The 25,398-nt window shown below is 45.0% G+C and overlaps 2 protein-coding genes across 2 annotated transcripts in view; both read right to left on the reverse strand.

Moving 5' to 3' along the window:
* The window catches only part of LOC123090354 (obtusifoliol 14-alpha demethylase-like), a 23,964-nt gene extending 1,898 nt beyond the window's left edge, over positions 1 to 22,066 (reverse strand). Inside the window, exons 1-3 of the mRNA XM_044511692.1 lie at positions 21,775 to 22,066; positions 4,769 to 4,929; positions 4,675 to 4,725 (exon numbers count right to left, since the gene is read on the reverse strand). Coding sequence (XP_044367627.1) covers positions 4,675 to 4,725; positions 4,769 to 4,929; positions 21,775 to 22,066 — 504 coding nt within the window. The remainder of the gene's footprint in view (positions 1 to 4,674; positions 4,726 to 4,768; positions 4,930 to 21,774) is intronic.
* A 905-nt stretch (positions 22,067 to 22,971) lies between these two features.
* The window catches only part of LOC123089618 (obtusifoliol 14-alpha demethylase-like), a 5,162-nt gene continuing 2,735 nt past the window's right edge, over positions 22,972 to 25,398 (reverse strand). Inside the window, exons 2-3 of the mRNA XM_044511247.1 lie at positions 24,703 to 25,226; positions 22,972 to 24,238 (exon numbers count right to left, since the gene is read on the reverse strand). Of these exons, the coding sequence (XP_044367182.1) occupies positions 23,240 to 24,238; positions 24,703 to 25,170 (1,467 nt within the window). The 5' untranslated portion in view covers positions 25,171 to 25,226 and the 3' untranslated portion in view covers positions 22,972 to 23,239. The remainder of the gene's footprint in view (positions 24,239 to 24,702; positions 25,227 to 25,398) is intronic.

Genomic DNA, 25,398 nt, shown 5'->3' on the forward strand with positions numbered 1-25,398 from the left:
TGTTTTCTTGGTTGAACATCAAAGACATATACTAACATAACTGAGATTCCATATGTAATTCATGGACATTTGCACATTTGTAGAGTGTGTGTGCGCGCGCGCGGGCGCGTGCGTGGATGATCGATATTAGGAAAAAATTAGCCCTGCCAAAATTTGATAATTTTTAAAGGCAAGCGTTGCAAAATTTAAAAATAGGTATATGATGTTGTTTTGTTTTTTAGATAAAAGGCCCAACCCGACTATATATTAATAAAGCCACCTAACGTACGACAAGGCATGCTGTTTTGTTCTGCTTATCTATTAGTACAAAGCAGTCATCCAACACAATATCAATACATTGGTCTTGTTTCCGAATATCCAATTTAGAAATTCTATCCTATAGTATTGCCCAAATGGTAGAGAGTAGGGCCCCCATGCCAGTATTGCTTCGTTTATAATCATGGGTTAGTAGGAACTTTCCATTGCAGTTAAGGGTGCAAACGGCTAGCCTTTAGGGCATTCTTTGTCCTCTTTAGTTTAACTAAATGTTATAGCTACATAAATTACCGAAAAAGGGTTTCCACTGCTTTATATAAAGCAACCATCACCACAAACATTTGCGTGACCCGATACGACAGTTACATCAATTGAAAATGCAGTTCATTGGTTAAACTAAAAGGCGACATATTCAACAGTTAGGTGTGGTGGAGATGCGTATGTTGAGATGTATGTGTGGCCACACGAGGAAGGATCGAGTCCGGAATGGTGATATACGAGATAGAGTTGGGGTAGCATCAATTGAAGAGAAGATTGTTCAGCATCGTGTGAGATGGTTTTGGCATATTCAACGCAGGCCTCCAGAAGCTCCAGTGCATAGCGGACGGCTAAAGCGTGCGGAGAATGTCAAGAGAGGTCAGGGTAGACCGAATTTGACATGGGAGGAGTCCGTTAAGACCTGATGGATTGGAGTATCACCAAGGAACTAGGCATGGACAGAGGTGCGTGGAAGCTTGCTATCCATATGCATCCATGACTTGGTCGCGAGATCTTATGGGTTTCACTTCTAGCCTACCCCAACTTGTTTGGGACTAAAGGCTTTGTTGTTGTTGTTGTTGTTGTTGTTGTATAAGGGGAAATCAAGGGCTAGAGCTTTGTCATGGTTCTGATAGTTTTGCTAAAAAAACTTAAGAAGAGTTCTGCTTCGGTACCCCCCCCCCTCTTCCAACCCCCCTAAAGTGTACACGAATCCTAATGTTACTTAAAATGGCTATCACCATATTAAAAGGAAGATGAAACATATTAAATAGATTTATTTGGATACAAGAGACTATATTACTATCCTTTTTTATGAAGGCATCAAAATCTGTAAACTTTTCCTGGTGGACGTACCGAAGCAAAGTTCAATTAATAATTATATACCTAAGGCCTAAGGAAACTTTTCTTAAGAAAAAATTTGCGGGAAGAAGCTAATTAAGGAAATCATAGTTTGTCCCCTAGCAGAACTGTTGGTATGGCTGAAGCCGATCTCTTAGAAGTTGATGTTATAAATAAAATTGTCGATCGAGTGTCGTAGTTCCTACACGTATCAATTAAGTTGATGCAGGTAGAACAATAGCAGCCTACACGAATACCACCTCCGCCAGAGACACCAATGGCGCCGCCTGCGCGCTGTGCAAGTTGCTGGCCATGAAGCTGGGAACCGGGGGAGGCCCCTGTTGGCCGCCCGCAATTCACGTCGTCAGCCCATGAATCAACGTAGGCACCATGGCGTTGAGCTTCGTTCCCAGTTGTTGTTCCACTTGCTCTAGGACAAGCTCCGGAATCCACGCCACTTGTGCCTTGAGTGCTTCAACTTTGCGCGACTGGCTTTCCGAGCTGGTCTTTCTCCTTTCGCCTACCAGCGGTATAGTATGACGACCATTTTGTGGACAAGCCTTTGCCGGCCACACGACCAGCTGACGTCGGCTTACTGAGCTTATCCTTGTTTTTCATTATGTTCAACGCCCTATTTAAATGGGTGTCAAAAGGGGAGCTCTGAGACGACCCCACGCTACTGCTTTCAGTGTCCTGCGGAAGGAACATGAACCATTTAGAAATATTGGGGATTAATTAGAGTTCAACCATATGGAGCTAATTACGCAGGGGTGTATTCCTTACCAGAACAAGCTCAAGCGCCCTGGTCTTCAGATCCGTGGTAAGCTCCTTTGTTATCGGGTCCTCCTTGTACCGGGCCCTGACAAAGTTCCTGGTCTGCTTGTCACCGATGTATTTCTTGAAGCGGGGCGGTAGGCCTTGCTCAGCACGCTCCGCGTCCTCCTTGTCCCATATAGGCTCCGCCACTCTGTAACCGTCGGGACCGAGTTTGTGTTCCCCTAAGTTCAACTCCCGCATTTCTTTCCCTTACTGACTTGATTCGGAGGTTGCGCTGCTCTCGCACTTGATCTTGAACTCCTTGTAGTCATCTTCGTTGATCGAAGGATTTTTTGCCTTGATCTTCTCATAACTATCACCTTTATCAATCATTCTCTTCACCGCGCTTCTCCAAGTAGATAGGGCCGTGCTCATCCTCTTGAGGGCGGCACTATTCACTCTATTCCCTGAGAGGCGTGTGTTTTCAAATTAGGCGGGGAACTTGTATCGTTCGTGCAGCTTCGTGAAGAGGAGGTTGCGCAAATTCTCTCGGTCCTTATGCCTAAGGTTCTCGGTGTTGATCGAGACGGTGCTCCGGAGAATGCACCCGAGCTGAAGCGAGTACCCCTTGACTATATGTTTGGGCTCCGTTGGATGCCCGTCGGAGTCCACTTGAGTAAATTCCTCCTTGAGGGTGCGGAGCGCATTCGGGCGCCGGTCCTTCCTTTGCTTCTTCGGTTGGCTGCCATCTGTGTGTGCGCCGCCATCATCAGTGGTGTCATCCCCGACGCCACTAGGGGTTGTGTAGTCAGGATCGGTTTGTTCTACGGCGTCCTCATAGCGGTGAGGTTGTTCCTCCATCTCCTGGGACAGGTCCCAGAATTGCTTGCCGCCTGAACCGCCGGCCTCATCGTTGTTGGCCATGTTTCGCTCTAAATAGGAAAACAGTTTGGTCAAAAAGTTGGTTATTGTCAAGGAACAAGATCATGGTCTCATCATTTAGGGTTTGTTGACACCGAGGCATCCTAAAAGCTAAGCTTTTATCATTTAGGGTTTGTCGACGCCGAGGCACCCTAAAAGCCTAAGCGTACATCATTTAGGTTCTCATCGACACCGAGGCATCCGGGGCAGCCAAGTTAAGTTTTCATCATTTAGGGTTTATCGATGCCGAGACACCCTAGGTTGGGCCTAATCACTTGGCACTAATCATTTGGCTCTATTGCCACCTATGTTGGGTTTATCATCTAGGGTTTATCGAAGCTAAGGAGAATTCTAAGTTGGGCCTAATCACTTGGCTCTATTGCCACCTATGGTTTAATGCAGCAAGAATGGCGGGGTAGTTGATCCTACTTAACTAAGTACTAAGATACCCCGGCCCATGCATTAGTCGCAAGTACCCCATATGTCCTATTTTTAGCAGAGTCATGCTAAAATTCACGGAAAATTTCAGCATGACCTTTGCTGAAAATAGGACATATAGAGTACCCAAATTTGCTGGAACGGAAGTTAATCGACATTCGACAAACTCAAGGGCCTCTTGGGGTACCTGCAAATTCATCACGACACAATGGTCGGAGACAAAACCCAGCAAACTAGCAAGATGATCATCATCTTTGCAAGACAGTAGCTCACGGTTTGGACAGTAGCCTCTGAAGAAAATAGCATTGCAACATTCAAGTTTAGACATACACACTGAACATTTGACCAGTTACCTCTGAAGAAAAATATACGCTGACTATTGGATACAAAGAAAACAGCTATTGTAAACATTAAGTCATGGTAGTGTGCGCTGAAACAATTACAGTATAGGAACAACAACACAACAGTAGCTCAGTTACTAGAGGACTGTAAAAAACAAACACAAAAAACACAGAATAGTCATTTCCTTGTGTGTGCTATACATATAGATGAAAATGGATTTGTTGCTACAGTAATTACAGTTCTAAGGAAAGGGAGTTACAGTTTAACATCATCAAGTAGTGTTACATAATATAGGTGCAAATTACAAAGGCTGACAGAGCGACAGATCATAGGATTAACAAAACTCAGAGACTACCAAATTTACGCCGACCTAAAAAGCAGAAATACAAGTCCTTAGTAAGTGTAAGAGAAGTGTACTAGAGCTATAAACAGACTTAAAAATCCCAACTACTGGACACAGTAAATCATGGTCATTTTAATTGTAAAAAGAGTTCCACATGACAGTAGATGATGGAAAGAGCTCAAATACTAGTACAAAGATAAACTTGAAAGATGATCAACAACAGCCGCAGAGATACTATTGTGAAGCAAAATTTGACGAAAAGAGGAAATTCAGAACATGAGAGACAAAACTCTATTTTCATGACAGAACATGCTCAGGGCTTCAATTTGAAATACTACTGGAAGATAACTAACTAAAAATGTGTGGAAGTGGAGCATTACTACTCTACATAAAGATAACGCAATGTAACAAAAGTGTAACTCTATCTATCTACAATGAGTGGAAATGGCCAAGCCTAAACAACTTACTACTTAACCAATTCTTAGGCAGGCCATAACACAACACGGTGGCTCATAACGCACCAACCAGTCAGATAACAAGAGCAGTTTAGCACCACTGATACAGTGCTCTAGCTAGCAAACCAAACAAGTAAATCAATTACCACACCAGCAGAACCATCTGCGACTTACCGTGGCTGATGCACGAAATTTGATTGTAGCTGAGGTTGAGCACGCGAAGCTTCGTCAGTTCCCGAAGCCCCTCGACGTTGGCGATCTTGTTCTCCGACAGATCCAGCGAATGCAGGCCCTTCGGCAGCGATCCGGGGGAGATATGAACTGCATGACGAATAGAACAACCCAAATTCAGTTACTGAATGTCTGAAGATGCTACTAGGGTTCACGAATGTCTGATTCATAGGATACTGATGGTAGAGTTCACGAGAAATCTGCCTTTGCTATATGTTTGAATTCTTAATTCCCACTGGGTTGTTTTAACTGAATCAGCCCGACATGGACCGGGTCCTTCGGTTTCTAGGCCATGAGCCATTCCGACAAGATGGAGATCGCAAAGCACACCGTCATGTGCTTTCAGGGTACCACAATGTGCCACAAGTTCATCGCCAGCACCGCGACTCCATGAAGATGAAACTTGCTGCTACTATATGCTAGAAATCAAGAGTTGAGAGTGAGATGGCAAGATTGAGCTACTCATACTTGTCAGGAGAGGATCGCTACACTGACAGACTGGTTGTACATTAGTTTGGTACTAGTGCTACACATGTATGATGTAGGATGTAAGTGACAAGGAGAGGTCCATTTTTCTGTCACATGACTGATGGAGTAATTTAGGACTTTTATGAAGGAAATTACTAGCGGCGATTCTATTATTATCTGCTGAAAAACATGGTATGTACGACAAGGGACCGGTCCAGTAAACAAAAGCAATCCATCCTGATGATATGCAGAAACATCAAAATGACAACAAGAAGCAGCAGCCGCGTGACGGCGGCGGCGGCAACGCACGAGCACGTGGGGCCCGGCGTCCGCGCACGAGCGCGCGGGAAAGGCGGCCGCAAGAAGCAGCGGCGGCGGCACGACGGGGCGGCGGCGGCGAGCTCCTGCTCCTAACCCTAGGTTGCCGCCCCGTGGGGGCATGGGGATGAGCGGGGGAGAGAGGGAGAGAGGGACAGAGACTAACCGTCGTCGATGAGCAGCAGCCACGGGGAGGCTCGCGCTGCCGTCGAGGAGCGCATCCGACGAGGCTAGCCGCTATCGAGGGGCAGCTCTAACGAGAGAGATTTGGTGGTGGCGGGGAGGTTGCGGGCTCAAGGGGGAGGAAGGGGAGAGGGAGGCGACGGGGGCACGTGGGCGGCTGCGGCGCAGTGGGTCGGGGCAGCGGCGTGGTGGAGGGAGAGGGATCTGGCGAGGGAGAGGGAAGGGGGGATCGGGCAAAGGGGTATCCAGCTAGACACTATAGCAATGGTGCACCACCCTCTGGTGCGCCATTAGTAGTTTTTTTCTGATAGCAATGGCGCACCCTCCTCTGGTGCGCCATTAGTAACTTTTTTTCTGATAGCAATGGCGCACCCTCCTCTGGTGCACCATTAGTAACTTTATTTCATTATTTCTTGTTGCATCTAATAATTTGTTTTTTTATCAAATTTGTTATTTTCATGAGGACTAGAACAGAAGATATCATCAAATATCATCAATTTTTTTTGAAAATATCATCAACTTTTTTTAATTGAAAATATCATCAAATTTGTTATTTGAAAATATCATCAAATTTGTTATTTAAAAATATCATCAAAAAGTGGGGGAGGGTGCAGGGTGTCGGCGGCGGCGGTGGAGTGGGGGAGGGTGCGGGGGGTCGTCGGCGGCGGTGGAGCGGGGGAGGGTGCGGGGGGTGCTCGGCGGTGAGGGGGATCTGGCAAGGGGGATAGCTATCGAGAAGGAGGGGGATCGAGATCGAGTGTCCTCATGAATATTCAATATTTTTTCATATTGAATATGAAAAAATATCATCAAATTTGAAAAAATATTCAAAAAGTGCCCATGAAATTTAAAAATATTCATGATATCAAAAAGTGCCCAAGAAATGAAGACTACGATTTAAATACAATCTATCGTAGCTAGCTATCTGTTCACAATCTTCTTGCCCTTCTTTTTTGCAAATGGAGTTCTTCTGTGGAACGGACGTCCTTTAGGTAGGGTGGTCCTGCTTCTTCTTGTGGTGTGTGCTGCTACTTCATCGTCGTTGTCATGTTCGATCTTCGGGTCACCGTACTTGTCGAAGTCTTGCTCATTGGCTACTCCATCCATTCCGATGATCTTCCTTTTGCCTCTCCTCATGACAACATGACTAGGCTTTGACGGGTCGGTAATGAAAAAGCATTGGTCCACTTGGGAAGCCAGTACCCATGGCTCATTTTTCGCGGTGATGTTTGCGCCCGCGGTCTTGTATTTGGCTTCGGGTATAACCATGGTGGTGAAGTACCGGTCTTCTTTTAGGACGCTCTTGGCCCATCTAACACGGAACACCGGGACCTTCTCTCCAGCGTAGCTCAGCTCCCAGATCTCCTCGATCCTTCTGTAGTATCTGTCCTTGTCGTTACCGGTGTAGGATTCTATCGTTACCCCGGAGTTCTGATAACCATTGCTCTTCATGTCCTTGTTCTCGGTGTAGAATGTGTAGCCGTTGATATCGTACGCCTCATAGGTCAACAGGTTGTGCTCGGCGCCCTGTGACAAGGCGAATATGAGTTGTTCTTCCGCGGAAGAATCCTCATGTAAAGGGTACGACAGAATCTTCTTCTTGAACCAACGCGTGAAACATGAGTTGTGCTGTTTGATTATATCTCCGTCCATCCTCTGTTGGCCTCGGTCATTGTATGTCTTCTCAATAAAGGTTTTGTGCTCTACCACCCAAGGATCGACCACGTCTATGTGTTGTAGCGCGACTAGGTTTGCTCTTTCAAAGTCGGCGAGTCGACCCTCGAAGTCGACATGCATTTCGCGGCGACCCTCACGGTGACCCCATCCAGCGAGCCTGCCGAGGTGCCTGTTGACGGGCAGACCAACGGGGTTCTCGATGCCTAGATAATTCATGCAGTAGGAGATGCACTCTTCGGTCAGAAAGCCCCTGGCTATACTTCCCTCTAGACGTGACATGTTGCGAATGTATCCTTTGATGACACCATTCATCCTTTCGAACGGCATCATGTTGTGCAGGAACATCGGCCCGAGTTGGATGATATCCTCCATGATATGGACCAGCAGATGCACCATAACATCGAAGAATGCAGGCGGGAAGTACATCTCAAGCTCGCATAGTATCACCATGATCTCTTCCTGTAGCCTTCTGAGTTGCCTCACGCCAATCGACTTCCGAGAGATGACGTCGAAAAAGTTGCATGGGCCAAATAGCGTTTCACGGACGTGCGCGTCCATGATCCCACGGATTGCAACTGGAAGTATCTCCGTCATCAGCACGTGACAGTCGTGACACTTCATCCGGCTGAACTTCTGCTTCGCTGGGTCTAAGTATCTGCCTATCTTCCCCGCGTAACTGTAAGGAAGTTTTACTCCTATGAGGCAGGTGAAAAACTGCTCGATCTCCTCCTGACTTAGAGTGAAGCACGCGGGAGGGTAGTCATTTCCGGTCTTCTTGGCCTTTTTGCCTTTGCGACAACTTTCTGTGTCCTGCTTTGCCTCATCATCATCATCATCATCATCATCATTAGCGTGAAGATTCTGCCTGATGCCCATTGATTTCAAGTCTGCCCTTGCTTTCGGCTCATCTTTGGTCCTCTCTGGCATGTTGAGCAGGGTACCAAGAAGACTCTCGCACACGTTCTTCATGATATGCATGGCATCAAGGCTGTGAGGCACACGGTGGATCTTCCAGTACGGCAAGTCCCAGAAAATAGACATTGTTTTCCATACCTTCAGCAGCGGCTCTAGCGCCTTTCGCTTCTTTCCCGGCTCTGGCGCCTTTTGCTTCTTTCCCGGCAGTGGACAATCTTTCCAATTTTTCAACAGCTCGTCTATTTCCTCGCCGCTCCTCGTACGCGGGCGTTTTCGGGGTTCGGTTTCACCATCGAACAGATCCTTGTGTTTCCTCCACGGGTCATCATCGCGAAGCCACCTTCGATGTCCCATGAACACGGTTTTCGAAGACCCGGGATCTCTATCTAGCTGGCGATATGTTGTGTCATCCATGCACCTTACGCATCCAGAAAATCCGTGGACTACCTGCCCCGCGAGATATCCTTAACCGAGATAGTCGTGCACCGTCGTGAGCAGTGCAGTCTCATAGGGAAATATTCTTTCTCTGCGGCATCCCACGTATTGGCTGGCGGTTTCCACAGCGTGTCTAGCTCCTCCTTCAGCAACCCCAGATACAGATTGATGTCGTTCCCTGGTTGTTTCGGCCCTTCAATTAGCATACTCATGTGAATGTACTTCCTCTTCATGCACAACCAGGGGGGAAGATTGTACATCTACACAAACACAGACCAGGTGCTATTTGTGCTTCTCTGGCTGCCAAACGGATTGACTCCATCGGTGCTCACGCCCAGCACGATGTTCCTTCGATCCTTCCCAAATTCTGGGTGTTCGAAGTTCAACGCTTGCCACTGGCTCCCATCCCTAGGGTGACTCAGCATGTTGTATTTTTTATTTATCTCCGGATCATTTGCGTCATCTTCTGGCTTCTTCTCCTCCCTATCCGCGTGCCAACGCAGGAGCTTTGCTACCTTAGGGTCCGTGAAATACCATTGCAGACGAGGAGTGATCGGAAAGTACCACACCACTTTCGAGGAGCTTTCTTCCTCTTCTTATATCGAGTGACGCCGCACACCGGACATATGGTAGACTCGGCGTGCTCGTCCCGATAAATGATGCAATTGTTCATGCACACATGGTATTTCACGTGCGGTAAATCCAGAGGACACACGATTTTCTTCGCCTCCTCGAAACTGGTTGGGCACTTGTTCCCCTTGGGAAGACGTTCGTGCGAGAATGACATTTTCTTGTCGAAGCATGCGTCGGTCATTTTGTATTTTACCTTCATGTCCAGAGCCATGAGCGTTACTTTCAGGCGGGTATCCTCGGGCCTGCATCCTTCATACAATGGAGTAACCGCGTCTATCTCCAGTTGATCCAGCTTGGCTTTCTCTCGGGCGGCAGCTCTTGCGTTATCTGTCTGCTTGAGAAGAAGCTCTTGAATATGAGGGTCCTGCACCCAGCCTCCATCGTCGTCTGCTCCGTCATCTTCATCTTCATGATCATGCCCTTCGTCTTGATCTTCCTCATCATCATGTACGACATCTTCTACATGATGACTGTCTACAGCATCACCGTCATGATCATGTCCTGGAGATTCTTCGTCTTCTCGCCCGCCCTCGCCGCGGTGGTTGTCTTGTTGCCCTTCCTCATTTCTTGCCCGCCCCCCATGGACGACTTCATAGTCATCTTCATCACCTTGCCACCGATAGCCATCCATGAAACCACGCAAGAGCAGGTGGTCCCGCACCTGCCCGGAATCCGGGTCCGCAATAAGGCTCTTCAGCTTGCATCTTCGGCACGGACATCTTATCTCTGTCTCGTTCTTTTGAAGCATCTCGGCCTTCGCGGAGCTTAAAAACCTATTCATGATGCCTTCGGTCATCGTGCGGACCATGGTCGCCTGCGTGGTAGAGCAAAACGATATTTTAGAACCAAGAAAATATTTGGCATGACCTTCCCTAAAAATAGGACCAAAAAGAATGCATAGTGCCAAAATTCTCGCCCAAACGGAAATGAATCAACATTCCGGCAAAATATTGGCAACTATGGCATTTCAAATACCGGTACCTGCAAACACAAACATATATGCAACACCACAAACATACATAGATCTAGCTAGGCCACAAAAAGTGCATGTGCACGTTGTTGGAGCGAGCTAGGGAGAAAAAAAGTAGATCTACAACATGAAGATAGCTTTCCCCTTACTTACCTATCAAAAAAAGGTAATTTCACCACTTAATTTTGATGAATCTATGGTGCAAATGAGGTGGGGAGGAGGAGGCAGCCAAAAGCTTGGAGAAGGTGGTGGAGGGAATAAAGTGGGGAAAGTGAGTGAGTAGGTGTGGCTGTCCAAAATATCTTGTTGGGGTCCCAGGTTACTAATGGCGGACCACCTGCAAATGCGCCATTAGTAATCCTAGTTACTAATGGCGCACCTGCAGGTGGTGCGCCATTAGTAGTTTTGCAAAAAAGTAAATATATATATATATACTAATGGCGCACCGGTTCATAGTGCGCCATTACTAGTTTAAACTAGTAATGGCGCACTGTGACACGGTGCGCCATTAGTAGTTTTGCAAAAAAAGAATAAAAAAAGAATACAGTACTGGCACACTCTGTGGCCGGTGCATCATTACTAGTTAGAACTAGTAATGGCGCACTTCGCTCGGATGCGCCATTAGTATGTATGGAAAAATGGAAAAAAAATTATTACTAGTGGTGCACTGTGGGTCTGGTGCGCCATTAGTGTCTTCCACACTAATGGCGCATCACCACATGGTGCGCCATTAGTATATAGTAGTGGCGCACTACCTGACAGGTGCGCCATTAGTGCCCATCCCATCTATAGCCCTTTTCCTAGTAGTGTGTTATTGATTCAGGTGATACATCTGGTAATGAAATTGTTGATGCACATGATGAACCCGTCGTTAATGATGATCATGTCACTCCCACTCCAAATCAGCATATTGTTCCACCCAGTTGGAATCTTGCACGTGACAGAGTTAGACGGGGTATTAATAAACCTGACAGGTTAATTGAAGAGTGCAATATTGTTTCTTTTGCTTTATCTGTTGCAGAAGAAATTGAAGGTAATGCTGAGCCTTCTTCATATTCCGAGGCTATTATTTCTGGTGATAGCAATAAGTGGATGATCGCTATGCATGATGAGATGGAATCACTTGAAAAGAATGGCACTTGGGATTTAGTAAAATTGCCTAGAGAGAAGAAACCTATTCGTTGCAAGTGGGTTTTCAAGAGGAAAGAAGGTGTTTCTCCTAATGATGAGAGAAGATATAAAGCAAGGTTAGTTGCTAAAGGTTATAGCCAGATTCCAGGTATTGACTATAACGAAGTCTTTTCTCCTGTTGTGAAGCATAGCTCTATTCGCACTTTACTCAGCATTGTTGCCATGCATGATCTTGAGCTTGAACAATTGGATGTTAAAACTGCATTCTTACATGGAGAATTAGAAGAGGATATTTATATGGAACAACCTGAAGGTTTTGTTATTCCTGGAAAAGAAAAGCTTGTCTGTAAGTTAAAGAAATCTCTTTATGGATTGAAGCAATCCCCTAGACAGTGGTACAAGAGATTTGATACTTTTATGCTCTCTCAAGGTTTCAAAAGGTCTAATTATGATAGTTGTGTTTATTTGAAAACCGTCAATGGTTCAACTATTTATCTGCTCCTTTATGTTGATGATATGCTTATTGCTGCAAAGAGTATGTCAGAGATTAATGAACTAAAGAAGCAATTGAGTAATGAATTTGAGATGAAGGATTTGGGTGCAGCAAAGAAAATTCTTGGCATGGAAATATCCAGAGATAGATCGTCTGGAAAAGTATATCTAAGTCAGAAGGGATATATTGATAAAGTTCTTTGTCATTTTAATATGCATAATGCCAAGCCAGTGAGTACACCATTAGCTGCACACTTCAAATTGTCATCAGCTTTATGTCCTAAGTCAGATGCAGATACTGAGTACATGTCTAGAGTTCCCTATTCAAGTGCAGTTGGTTCTCTTATGTATGTCATGGTTTGTTCTCGTCCTGACTTATCATATGCATTGAGTGTTGTCAGTAGATACATGGCTAATCCTGGAAAAGAGCATTGGAAAGCAGTTCAGTGAATTTTCAGATACCTGCGAGGTACTTCTAATGCTTACTTACAGTTTGGGAAAACTGGAGATGGACTTGTTGGTTTTGTTGATTCTGATTTTTCCGGTGATTTGGATAAGAGAAGATCACTCACAGGTTATGTTTTCACCATTGGTGGTTGTGCTGTGAGTTGGGGAGCAACTTTGCAGTCTATTGTGGCTTGTTCCACTACTGATGCCGAGTATATGGCTATTTCTGAGGCATGCAAAGAAGCTATCTGGTTGAGAGGTTTATACACTGAGCTTTGTGGAGATTCATCTTGCCCTACCGTATTTAGTGACAGTCAAAGTGCTATATATCTTACAAAGAATCCAATGTATCATGAGAGGACAAAGCACATTGATGTTAGATTTCACTATATTCGAGATGTTGTTGTTGAAGGTGATTTGAAGGTATGGAAGATAAGTACTCATGATAATCCTGCTGATATGATGACAAAGCCAGTTCCAACCAATAAGTTTGAGCTTTGCTCAGGCTTAATTGGTATATCTCACTAGTCCTATGGACTTTGATGCACAAGGTGTTTATGCTGATTTGGATGGAGTTATTCACTTTCTTCGACTACAGGAGGGAATTTGGATCAAGGTGGAGATTGTTAAATTATGATCTAAATTCTAGTACCGTATTGGACTAGACGTACACTAGTAGAAAACGGACCTTTAAAACCGGTTTGTAAGGGCCTTTAGTGCCGGTTATGGAACCGGCACTAAAGTGTGGGCACTAAAGCCCCCTCCCTTTAGTACCGGTTCGGCACGAACCGGCGCTAATGTGCCACCACGTGGCGTGAGCTCACGTCCTGGTATGGGGGACCTTTAGTACCGGTTGGTGTTACCAACCGGTACTAAAGTTTTTTTTTGAATTTTCTTTTGAAAATTTTGTAAAAAAAAATTGATTTTTTTTTCGATTTTTAATTTTTCTGAATTATTTGATAATTTAGTCTCTAATCACCACCTCTCTTAACTGCTCAAGTGTGGATCACTCATTCCAAATCATCTAACTTATCGACCGGTCACCCATCCCTCTCACTACTCCAGCCCAAGCACGCTTAACTTTCGGGTTCTATTCTCCTTCGTTTCCAAGTCTGCACTTGTTGTTTTCCTAACAATAGTAAGATGTTTATCCTATTAACCCTCAGGAGTTTAGCTTGAGCATGAAGTCACATATTTCACCATTTGAGTTTGAAACTATTATTCTAAAAAATCAGTAATTATTTAGTAACGCTAATATTTCTTGAATAAGTTTGACCATAGTTTGACCACAATTTGACCATAGTTTGACCATATTTGACCAAAATTCAAAAAATTGAAATAATTATTTAGTAACACTAATATTCTTGAATAATTATGTAGTAACATTAATACTTCTTGAATAAGAAGTTTGACCAGATTTAACCAATTTTTTTAGAAAAACTAAAATTTGACCATATCTTTTTTTCCTTTTGGAATTTGAGGATTCTAAAAAATTCCAAACAGGCCATAGGACGTCTCCATCGAAGGCGGATTTTCGTGCTGAATTTTTTGATATATTATACGTTTTTTTCCGACATCGTATGCAAAAGTTATAGCCGTTTTACATTTTCCCTACACTTTTTGCAAAACATGTCCAAATTTAAGTTTTCAAATTTTCCTAACTAGTAGATGTAGTAATATAACTACCTCTCGAAAGATTTTATTTTCTGAAGTTTTTATCATTTTCTTTTGATTTTTTCAAAACTACAATGGCGATACACCCGGGGGGGGTAGAGTTTGAGAATTGCCCTATAGTGCCGGTTTGTGTCTTCAACCGGGACTATAGGTTAAGACTCTGTAGTGCCGGTTGGTGACGCAAACCGGTACTATAGGTTAGACCTTTAGTACCGGTTTGTGTCACAAACCGTCACTAAAGGGGCTCGTGGGGCCCTGGCCTGACGCCAGCCTGCCACCGCCCCTTTAGTACCGGTTCGTGGCACGATTCGGTACTAAAGGTTCATTACGAACCGGCACTAATGCATAGCCATTTGAACCGGCACTATTGATCACAATAGTGCCGGCTTTTTTACAAACCGGCACTAATGTGCTTCACGTTTGACCCTTTTTCTACTAATGGTAGTACATACGGTGTGGGCCTTTGCGTTAACGTCGACGTACGAGTACAACTCGTTTACTTGTCCTCCAAGGACTCTCATGTATTGCCCTCTTATATACCTCATGTAGTCGCACCTCAGACGGTCCATGTCGTCTCGTGCTTGTAATACTCCTCCATCATAGTGATTGCGCCTTCGTGCGTCCGTGGTTTTTCTCCCGCAAGGGTTTCCACGTAAAAATCCGTGTCTCTTTGTCTCGTTTATTTCTCGTTATTATCTAACAACTAAACTTCGGCTAGAGTGTAAATTGCATTATTTACACTTCAATAGAGCATATTTCTACTTGGGCTTTGCACACATGGCAGGAAAACTAAAAAAAGTTATCATTGCGGTCCAACTTTCTTTACAATGAGGCAAACGACTTGCCATTTTCATTGACTGAGATGAGAGTGAAAATTGCCAGGTTAATTAATGGTAACCTAGACGAAAATCGATACAACCCAACCCAAAAACACGGGCACCACGGACGACCTGTCCTCTAACATGGAGACCATGGACTCATGGAGCTACATCGAAGAAATGAACATCCGTCAAGGAGTCGCAAGTGTCATCGTCATCATCAGTTGCCGCCTAATAGAAGACTCCAACTTCACCGTAGAGCACCACTAACAAAGCCAATTCGTGAACAAAAATACCAAGGCCAACCAACAGCCAGATGCGCCAATGGCTGACAGTTCTGACTTTCACGACGAGCTTCACAAGGGAGATATGCAGGGATTGCGACGAACGAGCCCTCTGCAAATGACCACCGGACAGCAATCATTGTCAGCACCAGGAAGCAATCCACCGTGGCTCCAGCACCACAACAACCAAATCAACAACGAAAAAAAGACATAAAAGGCATAGTATAGAGGTCAAATATAGGGTTGCTCCTACCTGCCGAGAAAAGACATCTCATCAGCTGAGCGCAGCATAAAATGACGTGATCATTAAAACAAGGGAAGATGGTACATCAGCCGAACGGAATTTTTTTTTGAATCGAAGCCAAACGGTATGAGAAGACGGTACTCACTATGGTGTAAAGAAAGTAAAGTCAATGACTGAATGGTAGCTAATTATAGTACTGCTATCATGCATGATCTTTTTTTGAGGGGTCCCACCTGTATTTATATTGCTGCAAGCCGTGAAGATGGGTATGTCAGCCAGGACCTTTTTTCTTGAAGAGTATTGGAAATTGAAAGATAATAAACATACTTTTCTTCACTAAACTTCGGCTAGAGTGGAAAATTCATCATGGAACTTTAATAGAGCATATTTCTAACTGGGCTTTCAACACATGGCAGGAAAAGTAAAAAAGTTATCATTTGGGTCCAATTTGTTGCAACATCTCATTGAAATGGAATACTAACGAACGATTCCAATTTCTTAAACTGCATTTGGTTATTGGTTGACAGGATTAAAAAAGCCCAATGTGGAATGTTCAAGTTAGAGGTTGGTTTGTTTTACATTTTAGGGACAAAAGTGGCACATCGGCCAATGTCCACGGACCAATTTTGCAAGCGAAATTACTGTACAAATGGTAGTTGCCGGCCGCACTTTGGATGATGGGAGGATTGAACGGTGATGTTAACTTTTGCTCTATGCATGGATGGCTTGATGCGCTGTATCGTCTAACAATCGTCCAGAATGCGCAAGTGTTTCATGAGCTCCGAGAGCCGTCGAACCAACCGTTGATAGTTCACCCCATATCTATATATACCTAAAAAAGAGTATGCTCAAAATATGGTACATACTATATAAAAAGTAGTATATATTTTACCTAAACATTATTTTATACTACATACTACACGTAGATACTCTTGGTTTAACAGATACTACATACAACATATAAAACGCAAGTGGTGATAACTATCACTGGTGGTAGGAAACATATACTAATAAAGGGGCTATTGCTTGTGCCCGTCCCTCGTTATTATTAGCGTTTCAACACACATAAAAAACATTTCGTCCAGTGTTTCAAACATTTTGCTTCGACCATCAGCTGCTCTTGGGCCGTTTACGTCCATCGCTAGCATCTGGCTACGCAAATGCGAGCGGGCTCGTCGCTGCTATGGGCCGAGCAGTCATTTAGTTATGTATAGGTTTTATCGTTTGTCCATCACATGGAATCATCCATCTCTACCTAATAATAAAGCACATAATATTTTCAAATTAATCATATTTTTAGACCCTAACTTCAATTTTAACATGTTATATATGAATTTTGATTAGAAAAATGTGTAGAATATGAATATGATGTTTTTTATATATTAACAATTAAAAAAGGGTTAAGTATATTTTTCATCCTCGAACTCTGGCGATAGTATAGAAATCGTCTCTCAACTCCGAAACCCACTAAAACTCAGTCCCTCAACTATTTAAACCGGATACTTTTCATCCGTCGTGACCCTTAAAGTGGTTTTGGTATGACATGGACCCGGTTTTGACTAAAACCGTCCATGTGGCCTGGTTTTGACCGCCATGTAATCTGATCTATGTTATTTACGAAAAATTGGGTTTGCTCAGAGCATTTCAGTTGCATGCTTGTCAAGTTTGGTAACAGCAAATTGTACGCTAACTAGATGGTTACAGTTTCAGACAATTGTATAAACTGAATGGGATTCATAGCGGATTGTTCACATGATTTTGAGTAAATAGCCCAGATAGAAATAAGTAGCTTTTCCTGGGGATTGAAGATCATGTGTCATCTCGACTAGTTGTATACGTGCAAATCGCCTCGATGTATGCGAACTAGATGTAGCACTCAAAGTCTCATTAGCGCTCATGCAAACACTGGGATAAAAAACCATGCAGGCGAACATAAAAACATGAAGTTAGCCAGAGGCATGTAAGATTGCACGCGACGCACGCAAGATCAATCTGCAAAGTCCAAACTCCAGCGCTCGCGCCGGCCGCCACCGCCACCGTCTCAACCACCGCCGGACTACCCTACTGACTTCTCCCGACTCCTCCCTTGTCGCCCCAGCGCGGCGACCAGGGGGAACCCTAGCGCCGCCGCATCCTCGTCCCTCCCCCGACCTCTCCTCCTCGCCGCCGCCGGGGCGTGGCGCCGGGCAAAGCCCGGTCGGCGGCGGCGGCGGCGGGATCTCTTCTTCCACGGCTCGCTGGATCTGGCGCGGGCGGATCGCAGCGGTGGTTGGCGGCGTGCTCGATGCAGGGCGCGCCGCCGCGGGCTTGGGGGCGACGGCAGCTTCCCCTGGTGTGCGTGGGGGTCCGCTCGGGGCGCGCGGCGGAGGCCCTCGGCAAGCGGTGGCGGGCGCTGGGATCTCGGCGGCGCTCCAGCGTGTGCAGGCGGCGGTGGTCCCTGTGCACGGTCGGCGCTCCGTCTCTGACCCGGACAGCGCGAGGGATGGCGGCGGCCCGGCGTGGCCGGCAATCTGGATGCGGTGGTGCCGGCGGCTCGCTGATCTGCCGGTGCTCCAAGGTTCCGCCTGGTGGTGCTGGTGGTGACGGCGTCCCGAGCACGAGAGTTGGATCCCTTCAAACTGATCTGGGTGAAAACTTGCCTTCGACGTCTGCTAAGGCCGGCGGTGGCGGCGCTATCTGCGTCGTTCCCTTCTTGAAGGCATGGTCGTGGACAAGTTCAAGGCCACTCTCTGCTATCTCTGGGGGAAACCTAGATCCGATGATTGGATGACGACGGCGCTCTGGTGTCGTTCCTCCCTTGGGAGCGTCATCCTTGGAGGTACACACGTGATTGAGGGACCAGAGAACAGATTCTTTGGTGGAGCAATGCTTCATCCTACACACTGATGGCGACGGATCTTGATGGCGTGGCGCAGTGCAGATTCGGAGTTCGCTGTGGGAGGACGGACTCGCGCAGGAGGACGAAGCTGTCGGGCATTGTGGTGGCGTCGATGGCAGAGAGACCTGACACTGTATGTGCAACAGTACAACTCTGAAGATGGATTCGTGGCAGGTGGCTGTGGCGGCCTCATACCCGGCAGGCGTCCTAGTTGAGGAGTGCGTCGGACTGGTAGGTGCCTCATACCCGGCAAGCGTCCTGGTTGGGACCTTAGGTCTTAGATGTTTAGGTTTGGCTGCGATGTCTATTTGGTATTAGGCCCAGACTATCTGCGCCCCTTCATCAATTGGATAGGTGTAGCGACAGCTGTTGCTTAGACGGTGGCTTTAATCGTGTTGTTGTATGACTTTGTAAGGTCTTGTGAGAATAATTAATAAAGTGACCATATGCATCCATCAGATGCAGAGGCCGGGGGTCATCCTCCGTCTATAAAAAAAGCCAGAGGCATGTTATGTTCCTCACGATTATTCTCACTGCCGAGGCGTAGTGGCATGTTGTGCCCTAGCATTGGCCTATTATCATACTCCTAACTCGGATACTTTTTTATTTTAGTAATTTCTTGTGAGTAGGATAGAATCATTGTTTTCTATGTTATTTATCTTCTGGTCGACTTACAAGGTGTGGAGGTATGTCTTGCATAGATCTACCAGTAATTTACAGTCCGATATATCTTGTATGTCTCCATGCACCTCTTCATATAATTTACAGTTTGAAATGTCTTATAAGTTTCAATGCACCTTTTGCAAGGTGTGGAAGTTTTCCTTGCATTCTTTTTTGTATTCATCAATTATAAATTTACGACTTGCTCCAGTGCTTGAAGTCGCCACTAGGTAGTCTATGGACCTATATGTAATTTTTACTTCTCGTGTTTGTTGAACTATCTTGACAGTTGATAAACAGATCAAAAGTTTTCTCGCAAAAAATAGAGGATGACATGAACACTATGTAGGCTGCATGCCAGAGAGAGAGATTGTGACTGAGATATAAGATTTCATGGGATTGTAAGAAATAGTAATATTTAAAGATGTGGTCGTGCCATTCTGAATTTTTTGATGGACGCATATTAAATCTTTTTCTCGTTGCAACACACGGGCATTTGTTTTATATATATATATATATATATATATATATATATATATATATATATATATATATATATATAGACACACACATACAGATGGTCTGATGGTCTATTCTGCTAATATTAATAGAATAACTATTCTGCACACCACTTTCGCACTGCATGCTGAACGCAAGTGCACGTCATTCATTGAACCAAGTGTGCTGCAGCACTCACAAGAGTGAACTTCTCGTCGAAAAAAACTGCACGCGTTATTTTTTCACTACTGTTTTTGCTTTAATTTTTTAACCGTTTATCGGAATGAGGCATGTAATATATCATTGAAAAGCTATGGATTAGGCACAACTTCGACATGTTGAACACTTTTCGAGATTCCACACGGTTTAAGAGCAGTTTTGAAATTGGCGCATCCCATGACGAGTGGCAGCGAGCGTTTTTTGGCGATTTCTTCTAAACCGCTCGTCGGAATGAAGCAAACGATATGCCTTTGGATAGATATCATCGAGTCGCATCTTTTTCATATATAAATTTGTCTCTAATTCATTACGGTTTAAGAGCAGTTTCAAATTCACTAAATCGCGGAACTCTGTTTTTCAAATTTTTTGAAATTTTTGGTACTGTTTTTGCTCCAATTTTCTAACCGTTTGTGGAAACGAGGCGTATGATACGCCGTTGGAAAGCTACGCACAAGGTGCAACTTTCATATGTTGAAATGGTTTTGAGATTCCTTACGGTTTTTAGTTAATTTTGAAAATCGTGCGGCTGACTTCGAGAGGCAGCGGCTGTTTTTTCACGAAATTTTTACGAACGGCTGGTCGGAATAATTCAAATCATACGCAGTTGGAGAGATATCGACAAGACGCAATTTTTTCACGTAGAACACTCTCTCTAATTCCTTACGGTTTAAGAGCAGTTTTGATTTTACCGAAAAGCGGACACTCTGTTCTTCGCGAGACCAAAATCGTCATATTTACTGCATCGGACAGAAGAACGCATTGCTTCAGACGAAATACCACACTTCATTAGATGGGCAAGTGCACTGCATGGTTTCTTTTTGTTTAGACATATTTTTTCTCGGACGGGGAAAGAAGAACGCACTGCTTCAGACGAAACACCGCACTGCATCAGACAGGCAAGTGCACCGCATCGTTTCTTTTGACAGACTTAATTTTTATCGCGCGAGGAAGTGAAGTGTGCTTCACATCGTGCGTAAATGAACCGGAAAATTCCGGAGAAGTGAACAACGTTACTTTTTGTTGTTGTTTCGGTAACTTTTTTTTGCACTTACGAGATGAACATCATCAGACGGCCGTCCGCACTACTTCATATGGAAAACCACACTGCATTAGACGAGCAAGTAAACTGCATTATCTTCTTCCTTTTTTCTAACTATTTTTATGAATGGGAGTGGACCGCAGACACGATGGCAAATAAACCACAACACTATGAAAAAGTGAACCTCATCATTTTTTTCGTTTCTATATCATTTTTTGTACTCCACATTGAGCGTAAGTGAAGCGCTACACTATGAGCAAAACAAAATTACAAGGCAAAAACCGAACTGCACGCACTGCCTTCATTTTCTCTTCTGCTCCATATATTATCTTTTTGCCGGGGGCGGGCCGTAGCATAGTGAGCAGCTAGAATCCTGCAATACAATGATGTGAACCAAGGGAACTGCATGTAAAATGATCTGAACCTAGGTATCAACTTTTGTACAAACAAGCCCCAACATTTTTTTAGAACAAGCCTCTAGCAAAATTACATATTTTCCGTAAAATAATAGCAAAACAGTAAAGTGAATTGGGGGTCGCTGTCAACATTGAAGCCGGAGAGGAGATGAGGGGAAGGGAGAAGAGCTAGCCGGTGTGATTGGGATCCCGCGCAGTGGAGCTCGCTGTTAAGCACTAGAGGAGGTGGATCTGTGGGTGGGGGATGGGGTAGCCACTCATCGGGTGGTTGTGCCAGAGGTCACCATGGAAGGGGATGGGGGCACTGGTGACGTCTTGCCGGTGGTGCTCGTGCAGGGAAGGAGGAAGGGCCCTCGACGGACTTCACGCACGTCAGCGAGCTGCACCAACGTGACAGACGTACTGCAAGCCGTCGGGGCCGGATAGCAACAAAACGCACATATGCACTGCATCGAGGAGTCAGGCATATTTTGCTGTGCTATTGCACAACCAAAATCTGAAAAAAGCACGAACTGCAACCCAGCGACGCACCGCACCACATCGAGCGACCCAGGCGAACTGCAGGCTGGAGCGGATCTGGCTGACGGCGCCCGGATCCAGAGAGGCAGCGACGGGCGAGCTTGAGATGGCCATGGCGGCTCCTGCGGCACAAGTGTACGAGGGAGAGGTGAGGAGCAAGAAGGAAAGGAGAGAGAGGAGGGGCGACTCGCCTCCGGTGCTACTCCAGCCGTCCGGGGCGGCGGCGTAGGGAGGGCAGGCGGCTGTGACCCGCGCGGCGGCGGAGAGATTGAGGAGTGGGAGGCGAGGGGAGGTGGATCCGGATCCCATCGGAACCAGTGGTTGCTTTGTGGTGGGAGTACGTGGTGGGGACGGTGGGAGTGGGTGTGCCGGAAGAAGGAGCTTGTGGGGCGGCGGCGGCGCTGGGCGGGACCTCCTGGCGTTGGTGGTGCCCGGGGAAGTAGGCGACACAGGGAGAAAGGTGGGTGGGGAAAAGGCAGGGGCGTGGTGGCGCATCGGTTGGGGTGGCTGGGCGGCGAGGATAAGGTGGTAACGGGGCGGCGGGCCGAAGGAAGGGGGAACCCGCGGCGGAGGGTTGGGCAGAGGAGAAGGTGGAAGAGTGGTGGTGGTCGGGGGCCGTGTCGTGGCCTCGTGGGGGTAGGTGGGGGGGGTCGGTTGCGGGTAGAATGAGGTGGGTCAGGTGCTTGCCTGTTCCGTTCGGGTGAATGGGTTAACAGGGTGTTAGCAGAATAAGAGTCTTAAAGGTGTTATCATAATAGACCCACCCTAGAAGAGTATGTACCGGGTGTAGTTACTCCCACTTTTGTTTCATATGTTCTAGGTAGTATCTATCATATAGGAGAGTATGTACGCGTAGTATGTAGTATGTAAGAATGTTTAGGTAGTATATATACTATTTTTTAGGTAGTATGTAATATATTTTGAGCATAGTCCTTTGTACGTACAAATATGTACGTATTTCACAAATATTATAAAAACATGGGCTCACATGCAATTTTTTCACATAACTCGCTTTGAAGTATCTTAGATATAGTATGTGAACATACTAAAATAATAAAGTAGAGTATATACTACCACATGGTAGTATATGAGAAATGGGTGTAACTACATCCGGTAGTACGATGCATTATAAAAATTATGGACATATTGATTTTCTGTATTGACTGACTAGAGAGAAATTATAAAAATTAATTACAAATTGGACTAAAAGAAAACAACTCTAACTAAATTTGGAGACAGCAGGAAAACCTTCTTCCGGACTAACCTTTTCATACCCAAATTCTCTCTAAACTAGTACTAACTAGACATAATTGTAAATACATTGACATAGACTCCTAGTAGTGGCTAGATTGGGCCTCGTCCGTCGTTGCTGGTATGTGGCCCCCCACATGACAATATATGTGATGGAATAAACATTATTTGCACATGAACAAATCCTGGCATGCAATAAAATAGGTAGAAATATATTAGTACTAATGGCGACTAGTAGCACTGTAGCTGGCGTCTGTTATAACTTATCATTACTTTTCCTTTAGGCTCTTGACCCACCTTGCTCACATCCACCTTAGGGAATGGAGATATTAACTTGAACTCAAAGTTTCTTAATAGATGGCTCCATATGACCTTAATTTGCAGGTAAGCCAAGGCCATGCCAGAACAAACATGCCTTCCACCACCAAATGTTGTGAAAGAGTACTTGCCGCCAACTCTGTCCTCCTCTCTTCCAGGACCAAACCGATCTGGATCGTACGCATGAGGGTCATTGTAAACATGTGACAGCTTATTGTTGAGTGCTGTAGGGATTACAATGTTATGCCCTTCAGGTATGTCATATTCCTTGCCTTCCTTGGTCTGCACCTTGAATTTCTTATGTGCCTTGCGAGCTAACATTTGCACTGGTGTATGCATCCGAAGTGCCTCCTTGATGCATCTATGCAGGGTATCCATCTCTAAAAATGCATCATAGCCTATTTGGTTCTTGTACTTGCTAATTATATGCTTTTGCTCCTCCACGGCAGCTATTAAGAATTTGGTGTTGCTCAACATGAAAGCTCCAGTCCATATACTAGTGCTGGAGCTTGGGTGCTTTCCAGCAAATATGAGTGCTATGATCATGCCACAAATTTCGGCTTCGGATGCAGAGCGACCGTCTTTATATTTGGAATTCATCAACCTCTGCAGTGCATCCTCCTGAACTCGGCCGGAGCTCCTGCGTGACCTGATAGTTGTAGTGAATATTTCTTTAAGCCTGATGTGCGCCTTGTCGCGTCGGCGGTTTGTCGAGGTTGGAATATAGGGGAACAAGAAACTAAAAAAGTTTAAGCCATTCTCAAGTTCATGAAACAATGATGAAACTTCTTCCAGCATCATCTCACGAACCTCATATCCGAGTAGGCACCGACTTGAGATAAACATGAGCACCTGCTCGAGTTCATGTTTAAGATCAACTATGCCCTCTTGTCCCCAGCTTGCAAAGTAGGCCTGCATTGTAGTATAAGAAAGCCATCAGTCAAGTGCAACACACACGCATGGTATCAGTACTCATGTCATCTACATCTTCTATCCAAATCTAAAGACAAATGTTGAAACAACGTCCAACACATGCCTCATCTTGCTAATCCAATGTGTTGTTTTACAAGTAGTTTATACTTGTCTTGTGGACTGAGTGGACTGCGTACACTCTATTATTTTTCTCTACTTACCTACACTTAGAAGAAATTTAGTAAAACTACATATCATCATTGCATCATATGCACATGTATTTTTTATTGGGGAATCACATGTAGTACATCTATAGCACACATACTTAATTTAAGGAAATTTATGCAAGCAAACTGCCTCTGGAAGAGGTGTATTGGAGAATATATGAAACCACAAAAATTACATAGTAACCGAAGAAAAGCCGTAGGGAGTCAAAATAAAGTGAAGGTATCTTTTAGATGTACCTCTACTTCTTGCAATATGGGATCAACGAGGCTCCGCAGCTTGGATGGCTTTAGTACATCAACGATGAAGTGTATTTGCTCACTGCGAGTAGCCATATCTACACCATACAAAACTTCTTGGCCAAATATGGGAACGGTAACCTCAGCGAAATTTCCAAAGCTAATCTCCGACTCCAACCCTTGGAAGAAATGAGCTGAGATATCAGGTCCAACCAACAAGGTTATCTTTGGCCCAAACAAATTTATTGTAAACACACTGCCAAGTCTTGTGTGCAGATCAGCGATTGTAACCCCAAAACCCTTGTTAAAAAGTGAAGGTAAGAGAGCAAGGACATTCACGACAGGTGGAAGTGGTCTTGTGGGGCACAGATGGACATTGCTTTTCCATCTTGAAATCTTCGTGGCTACAGCAGTTATGAAGAAGATAGCTATGGCCAACCAGGTCGCTCTAGTTGCTAGCATGTCCATAATGTTGTGATTAGTAGTTATGTAGCCAGCCAACTACGTACTCTATTTGTCTGGCTCTGCAAAAACATGAACATATATTGAGGTAGTAAGTCAGATGTGCATATGTCTATAAATATAATGAGATGAGAAAAATGATGTTGGATTGATTAGTAAAGTGATTTCGCATTTAATATTTCATTGGTTTCTCGGTTCGCACAATGCGAGAATGAAAAAGTAACCCCAAGCTTA

This window comes from Triticum aestivum, chromosome 4B, assembly GCF_018294505.1.
Source record: "Triticum aestivum cultivar Chinese Spring chromosome 4B, IWGSC CS RefSeq v2.1, whole genome shotgun sequence".
Classification (NCBI taxonomy): Eukaryota; Viridiplantae; Streptophyta; class Magnoliopsida; order Poales; family Poaceae; genus Triticum; species Triticum aestivum.